The following is a 26,270-nucleotide window of genomic DNA, read 5'->3' as shown; positions in this document are numbered from 1 at the left end:
GGAGGGAGAGAGAGAGAGAGGGAGGGGGGGAATTAATCAAATTTTTAAAACATACTGAGCGATAAATTTCGTAGTCTTTGTAAAAGATCTTAGCACCATCGGCGAGGGAAATACACATAAATAGGTTTAAGATCGCCAGTAACATCTGTTTTCGTTCATCTCTGTATATAAAAAAACGATAAGATAAAACGAACAAAACGCCAGATAAAAATGGAACGAACGCTAAACTGTATTTTTCACGACCGAAATTATGTATGTACATGCGGTTATTATGCTTTTTGATTGCTATATGCGTATATACGATTATTCAATTGTTCCGTCAGAAAGTCACAACTGAAAATAATCCCTCTTAACACGTACAGCAACTCCTACGCATCCAGTTGCATGAATTAATCCGAGCCCGGACGAAATCGAGTTTTCGAAAATACGTCTGAAATTTCGCACGCCTCCGTCCCGCGCTGTTAAATCGGTATCACCCTGATTATTATTACCAGGATAGGTCGAATTGCGGATGTTGAGAGCTGCCTTCGCAGAAATCGAAAGTGGCGCAAGTGATAACGAAACTTTATTTTCTCAAGTTTTTCTCACCCGAACTCGGGCGCAACTCGACGAATGTGACACTGAAATTACTTTTGTTGCCGACTCCGAAATCCTAATCTAGATTGGTATCGCTGAAAGACCCGAAACCTAAACTCTCCTATCCGTTCGTTAGCATTTTCTTTCCGCGTGGTTCGTGGAACGCTCCATAGAAAAATAAAGGGAAAACTGGAGTGTCTCGTTCGTTCGTCTCTGAAGCTCGACTCAGAAAACGACGGGCGTGTCGACTTCTTTTGCTGCTAGTTAGTAAATTACGCACGGTTACATTGTTTTTTTTTTCGCACGACATATTAATAGAATCGTTTAAATCTACGTCTATCAATGTTTTCTACTCGGAAATAGTTATTCTGTAATAATTATAGTAATTACTCTTTTTATAGTCTATCAAAATATTCATCACAGTGCTACGGACANATATATATATATATATATATATAATGATTATATGTGTAAATAATAATTTTTGTTACTTCCTCCACGGAAAAACTCGCCGGTTCCGGTCGCCCGCGCCTTACTCGCATTCGTCGGCGGCGAAGAGTAGCGGAAGGTCTGAAAGAAACCGAAAACTGATAAACAAAGAGAATATCTCGGCCTGATCAGAAGTTTTTCCTTCTCGTCGCGAAACACACGACGAGCCATTACCCGTTCCATCATTTCCTGCGGCCGCGCCAAGTAACGCATCGATAACTTTGTACTCTTCATTGCACGTACGGTACCTTCTCTTTTCGTACTCGACACACATTCAGATATGCACATACACCGCGGGTGAACAGGCGACCGGGTTACGCCGGCGGAGTTTTTACGCTTATATATCACTTGTTGTATCGTTTTAAACGTAGGGTGCTACACACACAATGGCAGTATCATCCCGCTTAAAAACTCTTACTCGATCTCTACGCCTGTGACTATATTTACAGCAATATAAGTTGAGAAAATGGCCTCCCAACGAGATCGTCCAGCCTGCGATAAACTTCCGTAAATGTAATGGTTAGCAGCATGCACTATAGTAGCGATTACAATACAAACGCTGGACAACAAAGAACAGAAAGAAAAGATCGGCGTAAAATCCCTCCAGTGCGCGCTCCGTGAATTGACCGATTTTCCTATTACGATTCACTCTCTCTCTCTCTCTCTCTCTCTCTCTCTCTCTCTCTTTTTTACGCGTTTTCTCACGGTTTAATCAACGGAAAGGCGTCTCTCTCTGTCAACGCAACGCAGAATCGTACAACTGAAAAAAAAAAAAAATATGCATCGGTACACAGCCCTGCGATACGAGGGATAATTTGAAACGAAAAAACTCGGCACACGCGTGGAGTTACACGCGTAGCATCCTATATTGCAAGCGCGAACCATAGATCAAAGTGACACTTCCCTCCCCCTTCCCTCCCCGAAGCGGAAAGTGTAATCGCAATTTCGAGATTTCAATGTCAATCGGACCGGTCATGTTGGAATCCAATGGCCGAATCAGAAGGCTTAACTTTCTAACTTAACTATTGACCGCGCGCGAGCCGCGTGCAAAGAACGTAATTTTCGCTCTGCAAACGTTAGCCAATTATTTCACACAGAAAGAACGTACAATCGTCGACAATATCATATAATCTTATAGCACTAGGTATTATAAAAATTATACATCATTTCGTACAACAATAAATTATTGTTCCAACATGAACGGTTAGTCCGTCCTTAGCACGTGTCTCTCGTATTTCCCTCCTCGCATTCTCTCACGCTCTCTCGAACCCTCTCAGCCCCAAACCCTCTCCGTGATCCGAAATAAATCGGGATGAACCAATTGAATGATCTCACTTCGTCAAATCTGCATCCTTTGTTTGAACATTATCACAATTGTCTCTCGAGCGACTAACGCTTGTGTACACCAGGCTGTTTTCTACTCCCGGAGCGTCCCGAGATCTCGGGAGCGAGGTTTGCGAATTAGAAGGTAGTAACAAATCACAATAACATCCCAACTACGTGTTTTCTCTAAAGCGGTGCGGGATCGCGATGGTGTGGTGTACGTGTCGCCGTCGGCCGCCGGAGTGGCATTGGAAGAAGAAGTAAGAAGAAAGCTCGACTTCGAATTTGGATGGTTGAGGGTGGCGACGCATCGAATCACACCTCGACGTGAAGGGGACTGGGCGGGCGGAACGATTGGCAGCAGCCCCATGGAAAGAACCACGTGGCTCAGCACCTTGGCGAGAACTTCGGATTCGTAGGACCGTGGATGTAGCTCCTGAGTTCCTTCGGCGGCTCCGAGCCGAAGTCCGACGCCGTGTCCACGTCGGACTTGCGGCAGATGATCATACGGATATCCGTATGCAGATAAATTCGACCTGACTTGCTGGACATAAATCTGAAACGAGCAAAATGCGCACCGTCAGCCTGCAGCCTTTTCTCTGTCCGTCGACTTTTACAGTCGTCGTCAGCTCGCGTGACGTGACGTCATTGACACGTTAAACGCCCCGTTACTCATATCTGGGTGACGCGCGAATTTCCGCTTCTCATCATTTGCGGATGACGGTTTTGCTTGCCTCATGACGAATGATTTTACTAAATGCTCGAAAGAATATCGAATAGAAAGCGGGAAATGTTAATATAATACACGGAGAATTTGCCCCTGGACAGGCCTATTCTGTAACGACAATGTCGTTATTGTTACACCGAGAGAAAAGTATTCGGTATTTGTAATTATAATCAGCATAGTGAAAGTGCCCAAACAGCTCGCAATATTTATAAGATTTTTGAAAAATATGGATATTAAATATTTTGTAAATATTCAATGTCCGGGAAAGTTAGATATGAAAAAGATTATGACAAATATTCAAAAATGAATTTGAATGAGAAATATTTTTTATAAATAATTAAAACATGATTTTACTTGAGTGATTATGTACTGTTTGGAAATTACAGGAGAATTATTTTTTAGCAAGTGTTATTACAGTATATCTTACGTGCAATCTTACATGGCTATTATCATTTTTGTGACTAAAATCATAAAAGGCTATAATTGAGGTCGAAAGTAACTATAATTTCTCTCAGTTTACGCATCGTTAAGCAGTTTCTTTATCATATTTTATACGAAAATAGAAAAAAGATCAGTTAAATTAACATGACAATGAACGAGTTAAACGCGTGTTAATTGAAAGAAACAGAATTTCTAGTTCTTGTGAACCTAAATGTACTTTTCAAGAACCAGAGGAATGCTATTTCTTTCAATCAAGACGCGCGTGTGGTTCGCTCATCGTCGCGTTAATTCAACTAATCCTTTTTTCCTCCGTGTATCTGCGTAGCGATAACGGAGGACAATGTCACGACAATGACACTGTTAAAAGATATGGAATAGATATGCCCAGTGAGATTCATACGTGGAGATCGACGTGTCAAGACTGCCGACGAAGCGCGATTATGCGTACCTAAGGTGAACGAGGTAGCGCAGTGTTTTGTCCCGCAGTGTTCTTTGACGTAAAAAAGTATGAGATCGCGGCGGCATGTCGGAAAGATCGTACAGTACTACAAACATCTTAACGACTGTACCCAACGGATTGAGAAGGGTCACTTGGATGGTACCGCTTCTCGGTACCTGATAGCCTTTCTTCTCCAGGTTAATGTGAGCCTGCGAAACAGAAATAACAGTGCTACGAGCAGAATAACAAAGTGGTGAGAGGTATCCGGTTGCTCTCACTCCGATTTCCCCGAATACGTACAAGGTATGGCGTGGAGACTTTGTCGTTGTCACCGAGCGTGTAGAAGAACACGGTGACTGGAAGCTTCTGGTGCTTCGGGCAGAAAGAACCGCTGGCGCCGAGCTCCGCCGTGAAACCGTGAACGGTGGACACTGGCTCGAGTCGGCCGTTCAATGCCGACTCTTCGAAGCTGCCTAGGAGAGCGTGACTCTGCGGCCGGTGGCGAGAACTGGACCGTCTTCTCGGTGTCTCCTCGCCCTCGCCGGCGTTCTCCGTCTCGCGATCAGTTTCCTCCAGTGACACCGCGCCCGGGCTCGGCGGCGTGTTCAGCTCGAACAGTGCGCTGCAACGCGCAATGGTACGTCGTGAAAGATTTTGTGTTTCAGGCTTTACCGACGTGGAGGAAGCTTTCAGATTTGTCCTCCGGGCTGGAGCCGTGTCTTTTTGCGCATTTATTGCCAACGTGTCGTGAACATCCCAGTTCACTTCATCAAGAAGCAACTTGATACCGAATCGTTTCTCGGTTTACTCCTTTATGAATCGAGATTAGACATTTTTATCCTTGTTGAATTTTTTCACTATAATTTAGGATTTTCGTTAGTTTTATTTCTTATTCATTTAAATCTCTCACTAACATATAACTTTTACTCCCTTTATTTCTCACATATTTAAATATTTTTATTACCAATTTGTAATTTACACTGGTTTCATTTTTTACACGCGTTTAAACTTTTTACCAATTTATCACTTTTACTTGATTTTATACTCATTTAAATATTCGTACTAATTTATAATTTATACTGGTTTTGTTTTTTGTACGCGTTTGAATTATTTACCTAATTTGTAACTTTTATCCATTTTATTTGTTTGAATATTTTTATTAACTTATAATTTACGCCGGTTTCCTTTTTTACACATCTATTACTTATTGATACCCACTGAAAAACGATTCGGCATCGGATTGCCCATCTGACTCGAGTGACTTTCTACTCCCGAAGTGAACTGAAATGTTTACGAAACGTCGGGAAGAAATCGGGAAAGAACCCCGGCTCGAAGCCGGAAGCGAGAGAACGCGGAAAAGACGGAAACTCCTTCGTCGGATAAAGGTCGCACCTGCGTTTAGAAGAGACGGAATTCAAGCTGCTGTCGTAATCGAAGCAACAGCTGCCCCTCCTGAGCGGCGCCGGGCTGGAGGTCAACGGCAGGCCGGTTCTGCTGTGGAACACCATCGACGCGGCGTTCTCCAGCGAGCGGCGGAATCTCTCCTGCTCGAGAGCGGACGGCACGCCCCGGTCGACGGCCTCATCGTCCTCCACCACGCCGTCCTTGTGATTATTGTTGTTCCGCGCCTTGGAAGACGAAAGTCCGTTCTGCGTCGCAGCGGTCGTCAGCAGGTTGTTCTTCGGGACGGCGGTGTCCCTCGCGTCGTCCCGCTCGGCGAGCGGGCCCGCGTCCACGAGCAGCCTGTCGCAGCCGCCCTGCCGATTTAGGCCCGCGGAATCGCGATCGTCGACGTGATTTGTACTATGTATCGGTGGCTTTTGATGTGCGTCTTTTGTACTGAGCCCTGGAGCCGCCGCCGGGCCCTTCCTCTCGGCGGCCTCCGGAAAGTTCGCGAAGTCGATTCGCCGCTTCGTCTTGCTCCTCGCGGAGTTGTGCAGATTCTCCGGCTGCTCGTTGTTGTGGCGCGACGAGGACGCCGGGCTGGAGCACCGCGCTGGCTGCTCCAACGAGCCCTCCCCCGTCGCGTCGTTGGTGGTCCTCCGGTCGTCCTCCCTCTTGAACAGCTGACGGATCTTGTTGAATCTCTTGTTCACCGCGAGCGGCAAGGTCTTCTCGTCGGCACAGACGGTCCTCTGGTCCAGCTCGAGCTTCTCGAGGCTCGTCGCGCGAGAATCGTCGCTGTCGTCGTCGTCAATACTAGTCGTCGACCTCGGTCTGGTCCCGTTTGAAACGTCCAACCGGGCCTTCCGCTCCGGTTGCCTGTCCCTGCTGCCGTTCCGCAGGATCGCCCCGAGCAGCACGTCCGCCTTGGTCGAGACGTTCTGCAGCCGCTCCGCGTCGCCGTTCACGCCATCCTGCCGCGGCTCCTCGCCGCACTGGTTCCACTCGTGGAACTTGGAGTGCGCCGGCTGGTAGATGTTCTTGTCGTAGTAGACCCGGTCCAGAGCCGGCTCGCCCGAGGGCTGTTCCGTCTTCTTGTACAGCCTCTTGCAGTCGTAGAGCTCGCAAGGCTTGATCGAGCGGTTCGTCGCGCTCAGCGAGCACAGCTTGTCCTCTTCGCCGGCCTTCTCGGACCGCTCGCGTCTCTTCACGTTCTTCACGGTGGCCCTGCGGCGGCCCGAGGGCGTCCTGGCGCGCAGGACCGCCAGCACCTCGTTCACCTCTCGCGGGCTCAGCTCGAGATTGCAGTTCTTGAACTTGATCTCGTTGGTGCCCTGGTGATGATGGTGCTCCGGCTGCTTCGCGTCGGTCTTCGTCTTGCTGTTGTTATCGACGCAGCCCTTCGCAGCCGTGACTCCCAGCACCCTACCGGGCACTCTGCTGAACCAATCGAGGATCCCCCCCTCCTCCTGCCTGTCCTTCTCGTTTGGGAACGACAGTTTCCACATGAGGTGGCCAAAGTCCTTGCCGGTCCTCCCGCGACCCTTGGCGGTATTGTCTTCCTTATCGTTGGCCTCCACCGCGTCCGCCGGAGCAGTCTTGTTGGCGTTCTTGAAGCAACTCTGGTGTACGGTGCAGGCGGAATTGTCCACCTTGCGGCAGTATACATTATTATACGTCGAGGGCCCAGGATTCGACTCGTGAAAGGGATTGGGCTGAGCGTACGGGTCGATCGCGATGTTAGTGTCCTTGGCGATCGGTGGCTTGTAACACCTCTCGGAGTCGTTGAAGCGCGCCTCCTTCGCGCCGCAGAAGCTCTGGAACTTGCTGTTCATGTTGCTGTTCTGCCACGAAGAGACGAAAGACCAAGGCAGCCCGGACGGCAATTGGGGAGCGAAGGGCCCGAGGTTCTCCAGTAGGGCGCCTTTCAATCCCGCGGCTTTGGTCTCGCACGAACTGTTGGACCCTCTTCCGGGATTGATCGAGCTCTTGGTGGAGTTGTTGTAGCTCTCCTCGATCCGGTCGACGTTGGTCTTCGAGTTGGCAACCTCGGCCACCTCCGTCGCGCGCTTGCAACGCTTCTCCACGCTGCTGTCGCGGTCCTCGATGTTCAGCTGCGCCTTGAAGCAGCGCTCCAGGTGGTCCGCGTTCAGATTGTTGCGGGCCCACACCTCGTCCCTGCTCTCCGACTTGTTCTGAAGCGTCCGCGCCGCGCTGCGATTGTTCGCCATCTCGGTGGTGCCCCTCACGCTGTCCTTCGCCTCCTGCAGGATGGACTCTTGGAGGGACGGCATCGGCACCGGCTGCAAGGTCACGCAAAAGTTCTCAGCCGGGCCGCAGGGGAGTGATCGGCGGCGCTTCCGTTCGCTGTTCGACCTGATGGTGGGCGACAGAGGCGACGCGTCTTCCTCTTCGCAGTGACAGTGGTGCTTGCCGGACTTGTTGCAGGAGGTTTGCAACCTGTCGTCCACCAGAGCTGGGGAAACAGTCAGTCGCGTAAATCTCGACGGTTCTTCACGTTCTGAGCGAACTCCTGAGAAATCCCGGGGGAATGCCAGAGTACTCTCCACGTTTCTCGGGGTGAGATCTCACCCGAAAAGTGGAGTGACAGCCGAGTGATCTTTCCCTCGTACAGAATGAATTATCCGCCCTGAATCGCCGAGTATCAGTATTTTCACCCGAAAACGATGAGCGATTCTGATGTATTCCACCCGGTATGTATTCACGGTAACAAATTCACTCTGAATGAAGCTCAGAACCCGTTCTCCAAGCTCGAGCGAGGTATTCACTCTTGCGATTTCGAGTGGCGATATTTTCACTATCGCTCGGAGTGCCGCCACTTTTCGCTTGTTTCGAACGAGATTCCACGCAAAGAAATCTGGAGAGTACAAAGGACGCGAAAGTTCAGTTCGCACAGTTCATTACCAGGCAAGACCAGACCCTCAGGGGGATTCTGCGCAGCGACGGACACCGGGATGCTCTTGGTGGGCGTCAACGCTCTCGCAATATCCTCCTCGTCTTTCTCCTTCTTCGGATGCAACGAGCACGTCAACACCGGCACCTCCTCCATCCGCGGCAGAGCCCAGACGGTGATCTGCAATCGAGATGTTCAGCGTTCGAGTCCTTGCGCGTAAGAGCGATTCTCTTGTGAGATTCGGAGCTCCTTGCACCGGAGGATCGAGGTACACATGCTTTTTTCTCGACGTGACATTACGATGGACGCGCGCGCGCGTGTGTGTGTGTGTGTGTAGGTCTTTTCTTTTCAGCTGAACTAAAATACACTTTTTATACATTTTTTGTCCTTAGAGTGAAACAAGTAGGGAAAAGAATTTAAATATGGAACGGTTTCAAGTATCAAAGAGAACTACTGTACTTTAAAATATAAATATTTAATGAACAATCGGCAATAATGTTGACACATACATCTGATAAGACGTACCATTAGTTATCAAGACCAAATATACGACTGTTAAAAAGATACACGAATCTTTGTCCGCGCATGTCAAATCGAAGATTTGAACAAATAGAGCGCTGATACAGAACGAGCAGAGAAATGAAAGAAAATATTTTTTCTTATAGTGTTATGAGCTTTTTTTATTTATTCAACCTTCTTCGATGCATTTATATACAAAAAGGACAGTAAAAAATATATCATTTTTGCAAAATGACAAGAAAGTGGCTCAAGTAATTTAGTATTTCGGCACGTATGTGTAAGAGACTATATATACAACAAGAAAATTAACTTAAATAAATAAATATAACAAATAATTTCTTTAAAAATGAAAACAAAATTGTTCTCGGCATTGCAGCAGCTCGGCAATTATCGTCTTTCTCGGCAAACCTGTCACACTATAATACAAGACGTTCTATATTGCCACTAACAGCCATTTTCTTACACAATCTAATGGATTTAAACGTAGCACACGTATTTCCAAATGATAAACCTACTACTTCATACTTTAATCTTAATACTATCTGACACACAAGAGCTAATATTTCATACTTAACAATATACATACAAAAAAAAATTTAAATTAAATCTTATCTTGCTATGTCGTACTACTTTCGTAAGACAGAATATTCGTTTACGCTGCGTCATTTTAACGCCAGCATTCTCGAGTGACCTAGACGGAACCTAATGTTTCTAACGAGAATGCGTAGTAAAAAACATTTTGTATTTATATTCAAATCGGTCTTTATTTTTCTAAATAATTTTGTTAAATTTTTAATACATTTGTCCGTTCATTTAACATTTATTGTTTTATTATTTCAACATGTGTTAGTGTTAAAATAACACATTTTATATACTTCAGTGTCGACTAACGTATTAATTTTGTGTTCATCTTTGCCGTAATTTACATTACTTTTCAATGTATTTTCACTTTGTGTTAAATTAACACAAATATTTGAGCGGACCGTCCATGGGACATATGGAACACGTCAAGTTTAATACAACATTTTTTATTGTGTTATCAATAGTTTCAATGGTTTTGGCACAAATATGGCGAATTTCCTATTACAACTCCGTTTCTATATTTACACCCTTTCCCGTGTATGATCTAAAGGTGAAGGGAAAAGAAACGAGATTCTAATATAGGTTTCAGTGTAGCGCTAGTTCAGCTAAAAGGAACAGGCCTTTTCGTGCGTTCTCAGGTATCTATTACCTTGATGGAATTTCCGTCGCCGTTACCAGCCAAAGGAAAGGTGTGCTCCACCGGAGTCTCCCGAAACTTCCTGAGATTGTCTTCGTTGTGTGGCACGATACGAGTGGCAATGTAACTTGGCTCCGCACCGTTGCTGCGTGACCACCACGCCGCGACCTGGCTGAAGTGCAGCCGCGAACGGACCGCCTGGTATAATCCTTGGTAGTTCATCGTTTCTGGACTCCTGCAAGTGTCCAGGGCGAATCTATCTTAAAACGCAGGTCAATATGATGGCAGAACGCTCTCGTCCACCGGGATGCCAACTGAAATTTCCCGCACGTAGCAGCGCAAAAGGCGCGACTTACTTGCTCGGGACAATAGAAATACACCAGTATTCCAGTAATATATCCGACGTGTGCTGCCATGGCGAGATGGACGGCACAGGGCAGACTGGATACTTGCTGGTGGACTTCGCCAAACCGCACGGACAATCACTGCACAGAAGCACTTCCACGCACAGATACGAGCCGGTGGCAATGCGTTCCGCTATTTCCCGGATTAGTACCAAATATCGATCGCACTTGAAAGAAATTCGAAGGACAATTTTCGTGAGAAACAGAAGGAGAAAAGAAACTCGATTAATTGAGGGAAAAGTGTATTTTCGATGCGGTTTGAATGTTTCTTTTTTTTTTCGATGCAGTTCGAGACACGACGGATGTCCAATGAGAGGATTTACCTTCTGAGAATTATTCAGAAACAAATTCTCCTATTGTGCACCGGGACCGTTTCCTAGACTGCATAGAAATAAGAAGCTTTCAAACCGTATTTATTATCATTATTATTATTAAATAAGCGGAAAAACAAATATTCAACTTTTGGGGGAATTGTACAAAAGTATATTACACCTTGCAAGATCCACATAAAGAAGAATAAAGATCATAAACTGAACAACAGACGTTTCAAAATAACGATTTACTCAATCTAATTCTCTAAACAAGTATCACGAGATACGTTAAAAAATTCGTTAATCCGATTAGCCAAAATTGAAATTGAACAGTATCGAGAACAGTACCGAGCGTACAGCGATGATGGTCGCGACGCATTTCCCAGCAGGGAAAGACGCCTCAACGATCAACGACCGAACGATCTGGATGCAAATTATTTTGCAAAATCGCGAATTCGGGCTCTCGTTCGCAAGCGACGACGGGATCGTCGTGGGAAATTTGGTTGCTTTAATTTCGACAGGCGCATTGTGTGCTCCTCGCGGTGGCGCCATTGAAAAAGCTACGAAAGTGGGTCGCTTAGAAACAACGGCGAGTAACGGGGACACCATATGCTGCTGCTGTTACTTACTAAATAGTTGGTCTCCTCACACACGTGATCGTTTGGGACCGCCTGCATAGGCGGTGCACAGTGTGGACCCTCTTTGTAGCCACGCGGAGGGCCCTGTATTCTCCCTTCGCACACTAGGACTCCAAGGGCTCGAAACACGCTAAGAGTACCATCCCGGCCGCCAACCCCGTTCGGGCTGGAGGTGCCAGCCGTCACCGCGCCTAGGCAGTGCATACCTGCAGTGCAAGGAATAATCAATGCTCGCGATCGAACATTGGACATGTCGCGGAAGAGGATCCGTGGATCGCGCAATTGACCCCAATTAGGGCCGGTCAGGCAGAGTTTAATTAAATCCTCCTTCTCTAGCCGCTCTCAGTGCGAGTGGCCTTTACTTTTGGGGGCGTCTAAAAGCGAAGCTCTCGAATAGTCGTGAGGAAGTGAATTTCCTTCACGCAGGTTAAAATCTTGTTTTTTTTTCGCGATTTTACCGCGCAGCAATTTCCCGCGCGGAAAAGAAATGTAGTCGCAACAACGGAATCGATCGACAGCGAGCATAATTGGAATATATCTTCCACATTGGACAGCAATATTATTGCGATTGATTTATTTATTTAAACGGGGGGTATTCTTAATTTATAAGTAAAATAAAGAAACGGAAAAAATGCACGGAAATACCGAACTAATTTAGACTTCGATGCAATAAAGATAAATAATAAATACAAAATAATAAAAGAAATTCAAAATGAGAGTATATGAGTCAGGTAAGGTCTGAAGGCACTAATTAAGTTATGAAAAATATCAATATAATATAATAAAGTCCGATACTTCATAAGCCAATACATAAATTCGACTAATTGAATTGAAACGTCCGTAATTTGTACAATGAAATTCATCATAAAATACATTGCCTGAACGGGCCATTACAGACGGCGAATGTAAATAGAAAATTTGGAGAATTTCAGGACAAATTATTTTATGATTAAACATATTACATATAAAGAACAAATCGATTATTACATATATACAAAATAAAATATTCGTTTATTTCTCAATTGTTGAAAATCTATGACATATTAACTCAGAGTGACATAATACATTCATAACACGATGCTGGTAGAGAATTATTTCAGTAACATCTGGGAGAACGAAAAAAACGCTGTTGAATTCTTCCAATTAAAAGGCGATTATTATTCCGATGTGGAGATTAAATTACGGGCCATTATTCCTAAAAACGGACGAGACAAGAATGACGTGTAGTGTTCTGAGTTTTGTCAAGTTTTAAAAGTATCTAGTTGTCCTATCATAGTTTTAAAGGCTTGGAAAAAATCCAAGCTTTTGCAATTTTTAATGGTTTTGTTCGCGGATAAATGAAAAATGGGAGGAAACGAGATTTTTCAATTTTTTTCACAGACTTTTTGTTTCTTTCTGAGCAAAATGAAAAAAAAAAGTGGCTTTTTAAAGTAACACATAGGTTCTATGAATAAAATCAAGAGTCCTGAGAGCAATGCCAGCAGTTATCCTAATATGGAGTCCGAAAGACAAGTTAGATATGCAAAAGTAATCACCAAAATCACGAATATAGTCGACTTTTGATAAAATCGCTCGGCTTATGGTAAAAATTCTCGTTGTTCGGGCCAGGATTGAAAACGAAACGGGAAAAACATCTGGATGCTCGAGTTACTGAAACAACGTGTGACGTGTTCGACGCAACGGCATTTTTTTCCGGTATGCGCGAGGCGCGTCGGAAACCGGCGATTTCCGCCGAGGAGCCCACGGACTGGTTCCGATAAATAATCGCGGCTGAGATCCCCCCGATGGGCTCCCGGCGATTGTTTACTCGCACATGCGAGGCGAGCGCTTTTCGAATGTCATTGCTCCGCGGCTTAGCTTATCGCTAAGTGATCGAAACACAATCCCGGAGCGTACACGTCGCAGGCCAACGTGCTCGGGACGGCTCGTACGGAGACCCCCGGATTTTTGTCGTCCCTTTAAATTTGTTGTTGTGTCACGTCCGCAGGACTGGTTATAGCCGGGCGCGTGGAGCACGTGATGAAAGAAAACAAGGTGCAGTCCGGCCTGCTGCGGCGGGTAACAGGTTTTCCGGACGGTTAGTACAAAGGCGGCATAGGGCCGATGCATTGACTCGTGCGTTGCCGATACGCGAATCCCGTTGAGGATCTCGTGGAACGTCCGGCGCTTTTTAACGTCGCCGATGTAACGATGCCAGCATTTAAATCGCGAATATCGCGGCCGTGAGAGCGGCCGACTCGGATTTCGCCGTGGACACGGAAAGATAACGGGCCGACAACACGCGGCAAAAACACGGTTGATTTCGCCGCGTTCGCGAAAATTGATCACAGTCACAAGACTGTCGGACTGTCGGCGAAATAGTAGCCGCCGCCTCCTCGGGCCAACCGCGGACTCCGCGATTAATCTCGCGTTCACAGGTGCAGTTGCGCGAGGGGAGCCACGGTCTCGGACGAGTCACGGACATCGTCGGACGCGCCATGCATACTCACGATTTCGACTGATTAACGCAACGACTATCGTCGATTCGAACGATTAAGTAATCACGAAATATCGCTCTTCAAAAAAATTCCGTCTCGGCACGGTCAACAAATGAGATAGGAGTATCTTCCGCACTAGATAACTTCGATTGCCGAAGTTTGCTAGCCGGGCGATGAGAAAAAACAAATAATAATAATATTTTCTTTGTCAAACACAGAAGATTAGGAAATCAAAGAATGTTCAACGTGAGTGTAGCGAGCGACCGAAAGGTGAGGTGACTGCTATGCAACTGATTTTGCTGCCTAATTTAAGTGTGCATGAATAAATGCGTGAAGCAGCAAAACAAGGTCTTATATAAATGAAGCGATACATAGTGACGCAAAACGTCATGGATACAAATGTAATTTATACATCACGTAATACTAAGATGACGAGTAAAAGACAGCGAAAAAGATTCAACCGTTAGTTATACACAGTGGAGAGCATTTTGTGTTAAAATCGGTCCATGTTAGAATTCTTGCGTTAAATTCCTGACATACCCGTGCGTTAATTTAACATATTGTATCTGTTATCTCAGTATTTTGTATCGAGTCGATATTCACGTGAAAGTATTAAAATAATATATATTTTATACTTCAATATCGATTAATATTAATTGTTGTAATATTAATTTTGTGTGGACCGTTTGTGGGTCATGTGAAATGTGTTAAATTTAACACGAAATTTTTTGCTGTGTAATACGCCTCAGTGCAGAGCACAAAAATCCCTGAGAGAACCGATCGAATCTCAAGTATCGTAATGTTTAACCGTTTAATTGTAATACTAACTAATACGTATACATCGAGTATTAAGGCGTTATAATTATTTAATTGAATCTGTCATGCGCGAGACGTGCAGGAAGTAAAGCGTGTCTTTCGAGATTGATTCTCGGCCACGTCACCGCGCGCATTATCGCGCTTTCGCGAGATTTTTTCCGGCTGATACAATGCCGACCCCAATTTAACGAGCCGGACGACGTCGTTCGGAAAAGCGAACGAAAGGAGATATTTTGCGAGCGAAGGAAAATTATCGAGCGTATCATAAGCGCACGCGATCGAACGGGTCGCGAGAGTGCTTAACGACGCGTTACATAAACGGAAAGCCAGTGCGAGCGGAAACTCGAGGTCTCTTAATATCTACTCTCGCTGGCCACGTTACGTCAGCGAAACGCACGCGCGCACCGACTTGCGCCATGGTCTGGCCGTGGTCGGCGCGATTTTTCGTCTGTCCGCATTTAATCGGCCGACGTGAAAAAGCGTCGATAAGCTCGTCGACGGCGGATCGGCGCGTGTTGCGCGAGCTCCTGACCTCGCGAAATGCACAAAGGCTCCGCGTGAGTCCCTCGTGACGGCTCGAGCGCCGAATTCGTGATCGAGACTCGTCCCACGGCTGTGCTCCTGCACGTTAATCGCACCGAGGTGCGATCTAATTCTCCGCGTCTTTGTTAACTCTTTACGGTGACTTTCACCAAACTCCGATCAAGATTTCAAATTACTATCAATCAAGTACTATTGATCTTTATCTTGCTAACGAAGATAGAAATTATTTACTTTTAAATTTTTGCCGAACAAATTGCAAAACTGGGGAAATTGTGTTGGCAATTCTTATTATTATTAGTTTCGCGAATAAATTATAATTTATCACGTATCAAATATATATATATATATATTTCGTTATTACAACAGAACTTTGGCTCTTGTATTATTCGATTTTATATCTCGACAGACGTTTGATTATTTCTATTTGCAGTTATTATTATTCATCGATTAGCTTAATTGAAGTTTGATGAAAGTCAATTTTAAACTTGTGACATTTTGAGGAAATTAAAATCGCCTCTCTTTTTCTCTTAATTATCGGTTCAATTTTCAACACATATTTCAGTCCAGAGACACGAAGGAGCGGTGAAATTTTCCGCACGAAGAAACCGAGGAACCGACGATTCGTTCGAGCGATTGATTGACCAGGACAGAGAGCGCGGCGAATACAAGCAATAACACGGACAACGGTAGACGTCGCGAATCCGTCGTATTCATTCTCTCGTCCCTCGAGCGTGTTAAAGAGCGCTCGTTAAGCTCGATACGCCCCTGAACGCGTCTGCGTGGAGTAGGAAGGAGTGGTGGGGGAGACGGCGTGTATCGATGGCGTCGTCAGCTGAGCGCACCACTCACAGCTGGGTGCGACGCTGTCGCCGAACAGCTGATCGCGTCGTCGCGCTGTCAGAACATGGCGAGCCAGCGCGGAGTGCGGGTCGCGAGACCGCCCTGCATTTTTAGGTCGCACTGACCACGGGCCCGCGGTCTCAGGGCCGTACGAGCGAGGAAAAACGCGTCTGCCGACGCCGTGACGATGAGAAAAGAAACGGCCCCGAAAGGGAAACGGCGCCTCCCCGCGCGAACTTTAAATCGCCTTATTATGCCCGTTTCTTCCCATCATGGTGCAAATTTAATCGACGATGAACTCAACGAAATTGGCCAATTTCGTTGAACTGATCAATAAGATTGGTCCATTCCGTTGAGTTGAAATCTAATCGTCGATTAGATTTAAATCATGATGGTAGAAACGGGCATCAACGTGATTAATTCTGACACGCACGATTCTTCGGCCGGGACAATAAGCGAGAAAGCTTTCAGCTGAGCGACAGGAGATAGATACCAAAGGCTAAAAAATGTATGATTCTTGACGTTAGTATCATTCCTGCGAGAGGTGCATGACGCTGAAGGATCTCCTCTTCGACGAGATATAGGATATCACGCAGGAATCTTTTTTGAAATTCAGACAGGCTCGCTCAACTTCTCTCTTTCGAAGTGAGAAAAATAGCAGCAGAGACGTGCATGATGAATGCGAATCCTTTCTTCCTTCGTTCCTTTGTTATCTTCTTTGTCTCATACAGAACGCGATGAATCGTGCAGACCCGACGAGAGCATTCGCGGAAAGATCGATATCATCGCGCTGCGGGGCCAGCGAAATTCCGTGCCCGCAATTTTTCGAGCTCACTTCGTGAATTTATCGCAACGGGGAGATTTTTCCAAATCACCCCCCTCCCGCACCGTTCCTCTTGTGCGCTCATCGCCTTTTGTTGAGCTCGTCGAGGGACGAAAATTGATGATACGCAGCAGCTAAACGCGTCGTACTCGTTCTGGGGTATCACGTGGCGCGCAACGCCGATCTCGGATCTGTTCTTCGACTGGCAAAGGAACGCTTTCAAGACTGACCAGAAATAAACTCGCTCTTCCGGTAGGTTTGCGATGGCGAAACGCCCGCTATCGACTAGAATACCATGCGTATTCGCGGCGGCGCGTGTTTTACCCGCGCGGAGATAAAACTTTATCATTATCGTCCACGTCATAATCATCTTCAATGTTACGAACGCTACATGTCTCAAATGTAAAGCGAGAGAGAGAGAGAGGCATCGACGAGCGCTTCCAATCGACGACGACGACATCGCCAATTAATTCTGCAATATAACCTGGCTCGTTCGGTCTCGTAATATTTTTAGGGACCGCGTGTGTCCCGCGACATATACACGAGGAATTATTGGTGTAAGAAAAACGCAACAGTCTCCGCGCTTGAGTTGACCTTTGACTTTAATATCATTGGCATGTAATGGCCGAGAATACGTGAATAGTCGCGCGCGCCTCCGCTTTGTTCTAGACGGTCAGTGTGTTTCCTGTGAGCTTATGGAGAATTCAAAATCGATATCCTTTAGCTGGGTCACCTGAAAAAAATCCGGAGCGCCTATCTACCGGGCGTTCTACATTTCACGAACGAATACGAGCCCGAACTGGGTCGGCTGGCCCAAGTGGCGAGGGGGTGCGTGGTTTCCGGGCGAATCTACCTCGGTCGCGGGCAAGACAAGGCTCTCGCGATAAGGATAATGACAATCCGTTTCCTTGTGGGGCCGGGTTAGATAGTTAGGTAGCCGAGGAAAATTCGAAGTCGCTTCTTAAAATGCAGCATGGGGTCATAAAATCGCGTTTCCGCGACGAGGATCGAGAACAGCTGGTCGAAGGAAGTCGCAGCGGAATTCGATTTCTCGCTGCAGGTGGTAGGATTAGAGGCGAACGTGAAACCTAAAATAGACACACCGCCGATCCCGACTGTTTCGTGGCGGAACGGCTTAATAAAAGTAAAACCCGCGCACACCGTGGGTGAAAGTGAGTTTCGATGGTACGAGGGTGAAAGAGATCATTGATCTGATTTCGTTCGCAAGAGGTAAGCGTTCGCGGCTCGCTTTACGCTCGCGAGTCGCTTCGTCTTTCGCGAAATATTTCTTTTGCGACGCGCGAGTGTCACGGGAGATTGACGCTGCGCGTGGAACGTAAATTCACGCGAAAGAGCGGAGAGCGAGAGTAAAGACGTGCTTAGACGTTACCTCGCGCCTGCGTCTCTCTTGGATTTATGTCTTTATTATTTAAAGAGCCTCTGCGTGGAAAACAAATTCGGTGTGACTGAACTTCCGTCGCACGAAAATTCGGTCGTAACCGAGTCGAACCTTTTTCTCCCAAATCATGAAAATTATTCTTGAATAATAAGAATATGATATTTTTAATGAAACAATATAGAATTTCTCCACGCATATATAATCAAGTTTTATCTTCACGTAAGATTATATATTCTTGCTTATATATGAGAATATAAGTCTTGAAATGAAACTAACTTTCTTTTTTTCATGTAAGTCGCGGAAAAATTTCCGTAGTAGGCTCTCACGTGGTCAATTGATCTATTTTACTCAATTACTCGTCGTTAAGTTATTTATCGTGGATTTGTCAAGATTTGCCTCGGTTAATTACTAATTGTTCAATTCCCTCGAGCGAGTTCTCGCAGAGGCAAACGCCCAGACGAATATTTTCGGTCGTAGAAACAATGTGACATCGTTTCTCATCGTCGGCGAGTTTTCGTCTTCCGGCCATCATTCCGTTACACGAACCGAGATTTTTTTTCTACGTATCTCTTTTTTTCCGAGAGATTCTGTCGAACTCTCCACGACCTCTTCGAGCCGGAGCATCGCGGCCGCTTCGGCGAGATGCGGTGAACATCTCGACTTGGAATAAAGGCTTCCTAGCGAGGGCAGAGTCGACCGGGGAGGGTAACGAGGTCAACGGGTGGGAAGCAGTGGGTGCAGATCTAGGTTACCTGTATATTATGCAACCAACACTACTGCAATTTCATGATTGCGCGTGGTTGCACATGCCTACGTGTGCAGAGTGCGCAGAGCGCGTCTGTGGAAGTAATTGTGCGCGTTTCGATCATGTGTCACTTGCTGCGTGCATTAGAATTACTCGATGTTGATTCGAATTATGAATTTCGAAACGTTTCACTTGGTGCGAGACAGTGTTCTCTCTCTCTCTCTCTCTCTCTCTCTCTTTCTCTCCCGATATAGTCAAGTCGGAGTCATGTGCGCTTTTACCTGAAAATTGACTGAAATTGGCGGACGGCGAGGAAAGAAGATTTGTGAAAATCATCTCAAACTCAAAGACCGTCTCTAATTCTTGAAGCGCAAGTCAAGTCTTAACAAGTCGAAACTTATGTCTCGGTGCCTACATAATAATCTGTAACTCAAGCTATAAACCGATGTCTTGACATGCGCAACCCGAACACGTTCGTCATCACGATTCATTTATCGACCTCTCCTCGATAATCATTTTGAGATATTTCTTTACGTTATTAAAACATTGTAAAACGGACTTTGTCCGGTTACGTGGTCACATATGCGGAAGAAAGAAGTAGTTCCCACAATAAAAAAAAAAACTAGCTCTCATAGGTAAAAATCAGCTATCCATAAACTGAAATTAAGTTAATTTAGTTAATTCTTGTTGTCCTTGTCCTTGTATCTAGTTTTCAGCTCCCGTGGCTAAAAAGTCTACTAACTAAATTTCAGTTGTATTATATGGATAGCTAATTCTCTTTTCCCAAATAGGAAGAAAAATGATCGAAAACGCCGCGACGATATCTTTGTTTTTGCAACCGAAAATATTCGTCTAAACACTCGTCTACGTTAAAACTCGGTCGAGAGAAAGTGAAGTGAAATTAGTAATCAACCTAAATAAATGTTGACAAATTTGAGATAAATAACCGGGATAAATAAACCGAGATAAATAACGATAAATAACCGGAAACAATTGACTTTGAAACAGAATCTCCTCGGGGAATTCTTTTGTTTTAAATATAAAATCTTCTTTTGTTCCTACAATTGAGTTTTCTTCTGGCACCCGGACGGTAGAAAAATTCAGTTGCATACTGAGAGAAAAAAGCGCTACATTCAAGTAAATATTTGTCAAAGAGTTAATTTATTATTTTACTTGGATTAAGTATTATTTGGATATGATTTTTTTCTTTCAGTATGTTCGCTACATTCATATAATATTATTTAATTAATCATGAAGAAAAATCACTTTGCTATTGAAGCAGAACTATTGTTACCACTACGTATTCGTCGCGACAGTGATTGCGAAAACTAAATTGGCATAACCAAATAATGCGAATTATTCGTACTCAGAGCAGAAACAGATTTGATGCCAGAATGAAAAAAATTCTGCTGGGTGGATTTGTCCTTAAGATACGTTAATTCACTATTACAGCAATACAGTATTTTCCTACATTCACTAATTTATTTGTACAACAAGATGATTTGTAGATTCAAAATAATCCAGCGAATGGCAATTAGTACTTTTAACAGACAGTTTTGCCCACATAGTAACCGACAGTTCGCTGTGGCAGCATAAAATTTGCTGTGTCAGCTAATTATTTTACTCCGTCATTCAAGCGAGATAATTACTTCTCAATACTCCTCGACAAATGTTTAATTATTCACTTGAACACTTCTATCTTTCGGTGTATAATTTTTTTCCCGTGCGGGAGAGATCGGTGCGTCATACGCGCGCGTGACGCCGGTGGCGAACGTGTCGACGGCAAAATCACAATTCGCGCCGATCGTAGGTCCAAATCTGGGAGATATGCCGGCGCATGATCCGCGCGCGCGTTGTATACCTGCGTGTGAGACGTCGCGTATCCTGATATCGCGCGGTCTCTTACGTAATGAGCGTAAGAGCCGGAGGACAGAGCGCGACAAAGCGCGTTTCCTACCCAGCGCGCAGCCTTGCCGAGGGACGACGACGGTGCAACGCGTGCGCTGCTGCACCTTCGGTCGCGGGTCGCCTATAAGCGAACCTCGTATTTATAGGCACTCGCCACCAAGGCCGATTCGCAATTTTAACTCACGTGGACACGCGCGCGCGGCCCTCTCGCGTGACGCTTTTTTCTTCAACGCTTCGGAAGAACACCAGTCGGGCTCTTACTTTTAGTCGGCGCTTTAGAAAGCTGTCGTTCCGATTGTTCCACACTGATAGGAAATTATAGTTAATTGCGCCGCCAAACATACCCTTTAGCCGCAAAAAGACTCGGGGGAAGGATTTTTCTAGTAAGTATTACTATAATGTCAGTGATAACAATCTTATGTTGCTACTATCATAAAATATGTTCGACGTCGAAATTAACTATAATTTTCTATCCGTGTGTGCGGACAAAGATACTTATTAAGAGAGGGAAAAAATGAGAGAAAAAGAGAAATGATTTTTTCTCTATCGATATAGATTCGTCCACACGACACGCGAGATGGACTTTGTTAAAGCGGAACCACGTTATTCGCACGTGCGTTAAGACGCGCTTTCGCGCGACTCTTGAATATTTATATAATCTATCTGACATTTTCTCCAACGAGGACATCGAAATCGATGTACAGTCGGTCACAGGACGGTTGCTACACTTTTTCCCTTAAGCTTCGGAACACATCCCGCGTCCAATAAAAGAATGCGTTCCTCAACATTTCTCAGGAAACATATTTTCCTAGTGAACACGAGATGCGTTGCGAAGGACTCATCGAGATAAAAGTGTTGCAACCGTCCTAATTGACTGACTACATTTTCGCAGGCCAATTCGAAGCTACAAACGGCGAAATTAAAGGACCCGCTTGTTCCGCGAAATTTGCCAGAAGTCCCGCTGTGCCAAAGTTCAAAAATTTTGTGCGAGGAAGAACAAGGAGCCGAGGCTGGCATCCGGCTTAGAGGCCTCGCCTTGAATTTTTTTTAGGTATTCATCCAAAACAACGTAGGTTCAACGTTCGGACCAAGACGACGCCCCCGTGTTTTGACAAAGGTCGGCGAGAAGGAGAGAGAAAGAGAGAGAGAGACGGAGAAAATACGAAAAAAAGAAGGAAAGAGAGGATAGAAGGGAAGAAGAGAGAGAGAGAGAGAGAGAGAGAGAGAGAGAGAGAGAGAGAGAGAGAGAGAGACAGAGAGTAAAGGGCTCGCCGTAAAGGGCCCAAGGGTCCCAAGACCTCCGCTGGCCCGTTACTCGTTAGCTGAGGATTCCGTGATGTGTTGTCTGATATCCTCGTTCTCAGATTCATGGTTTCGCACAATTTCACGGGTAAATGTTGCCCTCGATGAATTTTGTTGGTCGGAAGGACTCTCAGGTAACAATTGGTTGTAGAAAGAATAGCGAATTTTCTTGAACTTTTCAACTTGCCGAACGTCCTTCTCTTCCACGGGATAATCTATAAATCAGAGTCTGTCTCACATCTGAAATCATACTGAATAATGAATTCAGATAGATCTACCTGACAATGGATAGCTAAACGCTTTTTGGTTGAAAGAAAAAGGAATTTCCGGTTGCAAGAAATAAATTTTGTTCCCTTCCAACCAAAACTCGTTTGGCTGTTCACTGTCAGATGGATCTACCCAAATTCATTTTTCAGACTTCGAGACAGACGCTGATTTACAGATCATCCCGCGGGAGAGGGGGGGACGTTCGGCAAGTTCAAAAGCTCGAGGAAACTGTAAGCTGCGTTCGGTTTTGCCAATCGGAGAAATCGGTTTGTTCTGACTGCTTTGGGAAAATGGCTTTATTGGCTAAGTATTATCTTGAGATGGATTTTAAGAACAAACCGACGTCTCCGATTCGCAAAATCGAACGTAGCTCGTCGTCAGGTATCCAAGGGAACTCATTTTTCAACGCGCAACGATATTCGCGCGACACCCACGGGGAGCTCTCGCGGTTGATTTACAGCATGAATATGTGAGCAATTAGTCTCTCACTCTCTCTCTTTCTTTCTCCTCCGTTGTTCCCGAGGCAAAGTTACGGTGAAGTTTCGCAAGTACTCGGGTGTGCTGATATTATCAGAGCGCGATTGTTTATCACACTCGAAACAAGCGTCTTAATTCCGCGCCGAAGTAGACCGGCGGTCCGCTCGAAACCGTTCGATCGTGTATTCACACACGTAATGCGTGTCCACGTCATGCGGTCTCAAAGTCCGTTGGGAAGGAAAAAGGAGAACAGAATTTACCTCGGCCTGCGATTTCCACGCTCTTTCCGCTCGTGCAAACAAAGCCCCTGCCTCTTTACGTACTTTTATGCGCCCTCTCGTCGCAATGCGCGACCTGAAGCACGTTCAATTCGCCGTCGACGAGTGCTTCTCTCCTTTCATTATTTTCACTCCGAGGGATGAAACGTCGCGAAGGGATGAAAGGGTTAAGCCGAAGGGCGGTCTCCGCTGGGCCAGACGGGATCCAGCCGCGAAACCCGAAGCCGGAAAGGAGGACATGTGTGGGGCAAGGGGGACAAATAATAGTCAGTCTTGGCTGGGCGAACGGACGACGAGCGGACACAAAGGTGCTCCCTCCGCGAGCTGTCACAAACAGCTGGAGCTCGGCTCGAAGGGACGTGGATGTGACGGTGCGGCCCTTGCGTCATGCGTGCACGATGACGAAATCCCGACGGAGACTCGCGTCATCGGGCGTCATCCCCGTGTCATCCTGTTCGAAGGGGGCAGGTTCAGGTGGTCGCGCGAATAAAGTCCCGATAAGGATCTCGCGGACGAAAGGAAATGCGCGTGCGAGAGACTCCCCCCCGCACCGAGAGACGCGGTGTGTGCCACACAGCTGATGCAACTCGATGACGAACGATGCCGTGTGTGCGCGTGTCTCTTTCTCTTCCTCGAGCCCATTGTCTCTCGAATGAGTGCTGTCCGCGCGAGAATAATCGAGAATACGACGAGCGGAGAGCCTGGCACGAATTCCGCGTGTCGGTCGCGCGTCTTCAGCCTTGATCGGGGAGGAATCGGGCACGTCAGTAAAGTATCTACTCGGGTCCTCGCGTGTCGCCTCGCGCACTGCGAGAGCGTGCACTCGCCGAAAGTCCGATGAATCGAACCCGCGATTGCGGTCGCGGGGAAACGCTTTCTCCTTAGGAGCGCCCTCGCGTCACGCCACGGCGACGGAGAAGGCGACGGGCCAGCTGAAACGAGCTGGCTGTCACGGCGACCAGATGGGAGAGAGAGTCGCGTCGACGGACAATGACAATGGCAATAATCGAGTGACGATGACAAGTCGCGCGCACGTATTTACCGATTCGCAGCTCTCACTGGAGGCAGCACGACGATCCCACCGAGCCTGGAGTCGTTCCCGTGGGTCAAATGATCTCGTCCACCAGCCCCATGGCAGCCGTGCCGCCTGTTCGTTGACGCAGCGTCGCTCAGATCACGATAGCCCCCGCGGCAGACGAGCGGACAACGGCGCCGCGTCTCGAAGCTCCGCAGCAGCGACGTACGACGGAGGCACACACACACACGCGCGCGCTCGCTCGCTCGCTCGCTCTCTCGGACGACCCACTCGACAGTCTGTTGCCAACTGGCTTGCCACCCTCGTCTCTCGCCACCAGCCAGACAGCTCGTCGTGAGCGTCGCGAGGTCGCAAGCGTCACGTCCACAGTCGCCAACGTGAGCCCGACCGTCGCGCCGCCCTGGTGAGCCGCGCTGGGGACTTTCGTGCGCGCGATTGGCGGGCCTGGCGCATCTGTCATTTTCGGAGAGCAGCGGGAGGCGAGGATCGAGTTCGAATACGTGCCGACGCGAAGATGCGAGCCGTCACTCGTCGCCGACTAATTTCGGCCGTCGCCTCGCCGAGGGTGAGAACCGCATTGCGTCGCGTTGCGTCGCGTGACGTGAGCGTTGCGACGGACGAATAATCATCTCGTGCTTCTCGCGTCTGTCGTTACAGGGTGACGAGGTGCCCGTTCGGCGGTGCACCCGACGAAGACGGGGGACGTCGGACCGAGCGGTTTCGACGCGGAAAAGTGCGCCGAGTTCGCGACGGGATGGCGGAATCGCGGCAAGGTGAGAGAGGGAAAAAAGAGCGAATTCTTACCTGTCGGCGATTCTAACCATGTCTACGCGTCGCGACGGGGCGAGCGTGGCGCGACACAGCGGCGCCCTCGCGAACCAGGCTCGCTCCGAGACGCGATTGGCCGAACGAACGGTGACCGCAGCGCCGCGTGCGCACGTGACCGCGGCAGACCATATTTAATTTGTCGCGAATCTCGGCAGTGTGCACGGCGAGAAAAATCGGCGGAAAACGACGACGTGTCGCGCGTCCCGACACGCCCGCGGCCCCATCGCCGTGCACGCCGACCTGTCCGGCCGTTCTCGACCGGGGCGGGCCGCGGCGGAGCGACGCGCCGGCGAGAAACCGGCGCGGCGTGTCGTCCCGTCGCGCCCCGCGGATTTTTCCTGGACCCGCGCGCGAGATTTTATTCTGCGCATGGAAAGCAATTTTGCCCAATCATAAATAGGGCTATTGTGGGGGGATGGTTGTATGCCGCTGGCGCATTTCATACATCCGAGTGTAATGGTAACCAGATAGAGAGGCGCCGCGCGCGGGGGCTATATCATCATCGGCCGGTTAACACCTGGTAAATACCCTTGGAGTTTTTTCCACCCGAAATTTTTACCCGGCCGCACGAAAAATTCTCGCGCGTCTCCGTCCTCGCTCCTCTCCGTCCTATGTCTCCCACTTTTCACCCTCTTCTCGTACCTCGGTTTACACGTTTCTCTCATCTCTCGCTTCTCTCATCTCTTTTTCTCTCCTTCTCCCTTTCTCTCTCTCTCTTCCTCCCTCTTTCTCTCTTTCTCGTCTCTCTTCTCCTATTTTCACCTGGTTACCGTCTCCGCGCCGTCTTTTCATCCCCGCCGTCCGTCGCGTCCCGTACTCGTCTCACGCTCGTGAGATTTCTTTTTCTCACGCGGCGTGACGTGTCGTAAAAGAGATCGCGAGACGGATGACGCGTGTGCGTGTGTGCGTGTCCGTCGGTGGTGCACGGGTATACGCGAGTGTGACGCACGACAGCCCGACCTCATGCACGTCGCGGTGCGAATCGCGTAAGTCGTCTGTGCGTGCGTGCGCGTGCCCGGCCGAGTGATCTGTGACGTCAGTGGCCCGATCGGTTGTCACCTGTCAAGCCGATGCCGACGTATCCCTCCCTCCCTCCCCTTACCCCTGCTACTCGTTTCACCCTCACCCTCCTTCTCTCCCCCCCCCCC

At 47.3% G+C, this 26,270-nt stretch overlaps 2 protein-coding genes across 4 annotated transcripts in view; one reads left to right on the top strand and one right to left on the bottom strand.

Annotated features, from left to right (window-relative positions):
- Positions 1-1,017: 1,017 nt before the first annotated feature.
- LOC106747452 lies at positions 1,018-24,584 on the bottom strand. Of its 2 annotated transcripts, XM_014624970.1 has the most exons (9): positions 24,301-24,584; positions 11,375-11,589; positions 10,387-10,601; positions 10,043-10,265; positions 8,304-8,472; positions 5,388-7,854; positions 4,296-4,617; positions 4,005-4,204; positions 1,018-2,944 (listed from the first exon to the last, which is right to left on the bottom strand). In XM_014624970.1, exons 2-9 carry the CDS (start codon positions 11,585-11,587, stop codon positions 2,776-2,778), a joined length of 3,978 nt encoding a protein of 1,325 aa, XP_014480456.1. In that variant the 5' UTR covers positions 11,588-11,589; positions 24,301-24,584; the 3' UTR covers positions 1,018-2,775. The 2 variants fall into 2 exon arrangements, with proteins under 2 accessions (XP_014480456.1, XP_014480458.1); XM_014624972.1 differs by lacking the exons at positions 10,387-10,601; positions 24,301-24,584 and having other exon boundaries at positions 11,375-11,462.
- A 49-nt stretch (positions 24,585-24,633) lies between these two features.
- LOC106747453 (zinc finger protein 263-like) overlaps positions 24,634-26,270 on the top strand; it is a 10,571-nt gene continuing 8,934 nt past the window's right edge. Inside the window, exons 1-2 of one of the 2 annotated variants that reach the window (XM_014624975.1) lie at positions 24,634-24,859; positions 24,952-25,067. The gene's annotated coding sequence lies outside the window, so the exon portion shown is untranslated. Of the gene's footprint in view, positions 24,860-24,951; positions 25,068-25,570; positions 25,643-26,270 lie in introns of those variants that run through there. The other variant, XM_014624976.1, reaches the window with a different exon arrangement.

This window comes from Dinoponera quadriceps, unplaced genomic scaffold (genome assembly GCF_001313825.1).
Source record: "Dinoponera quadriceps isolate SergipeBrazil2010 unplaced genomic scaffold, ASM131382v1 scaffold1750, whole genome shotgun sequence".
In the NCBI taxonomy this organism is placed as follows: domain Eukaryota; kingdom Metazoa; phylum Arthropoda; class Insecta; order Hymenoptera; family Formicidae; genus Dinoponera; species Dinoponera quadriceps.
The sequence above is the reverse complement of the archived record's forward strand: the minus strand, read 5'-3'. Positions and strand labels throughout refer to the sequence as shown.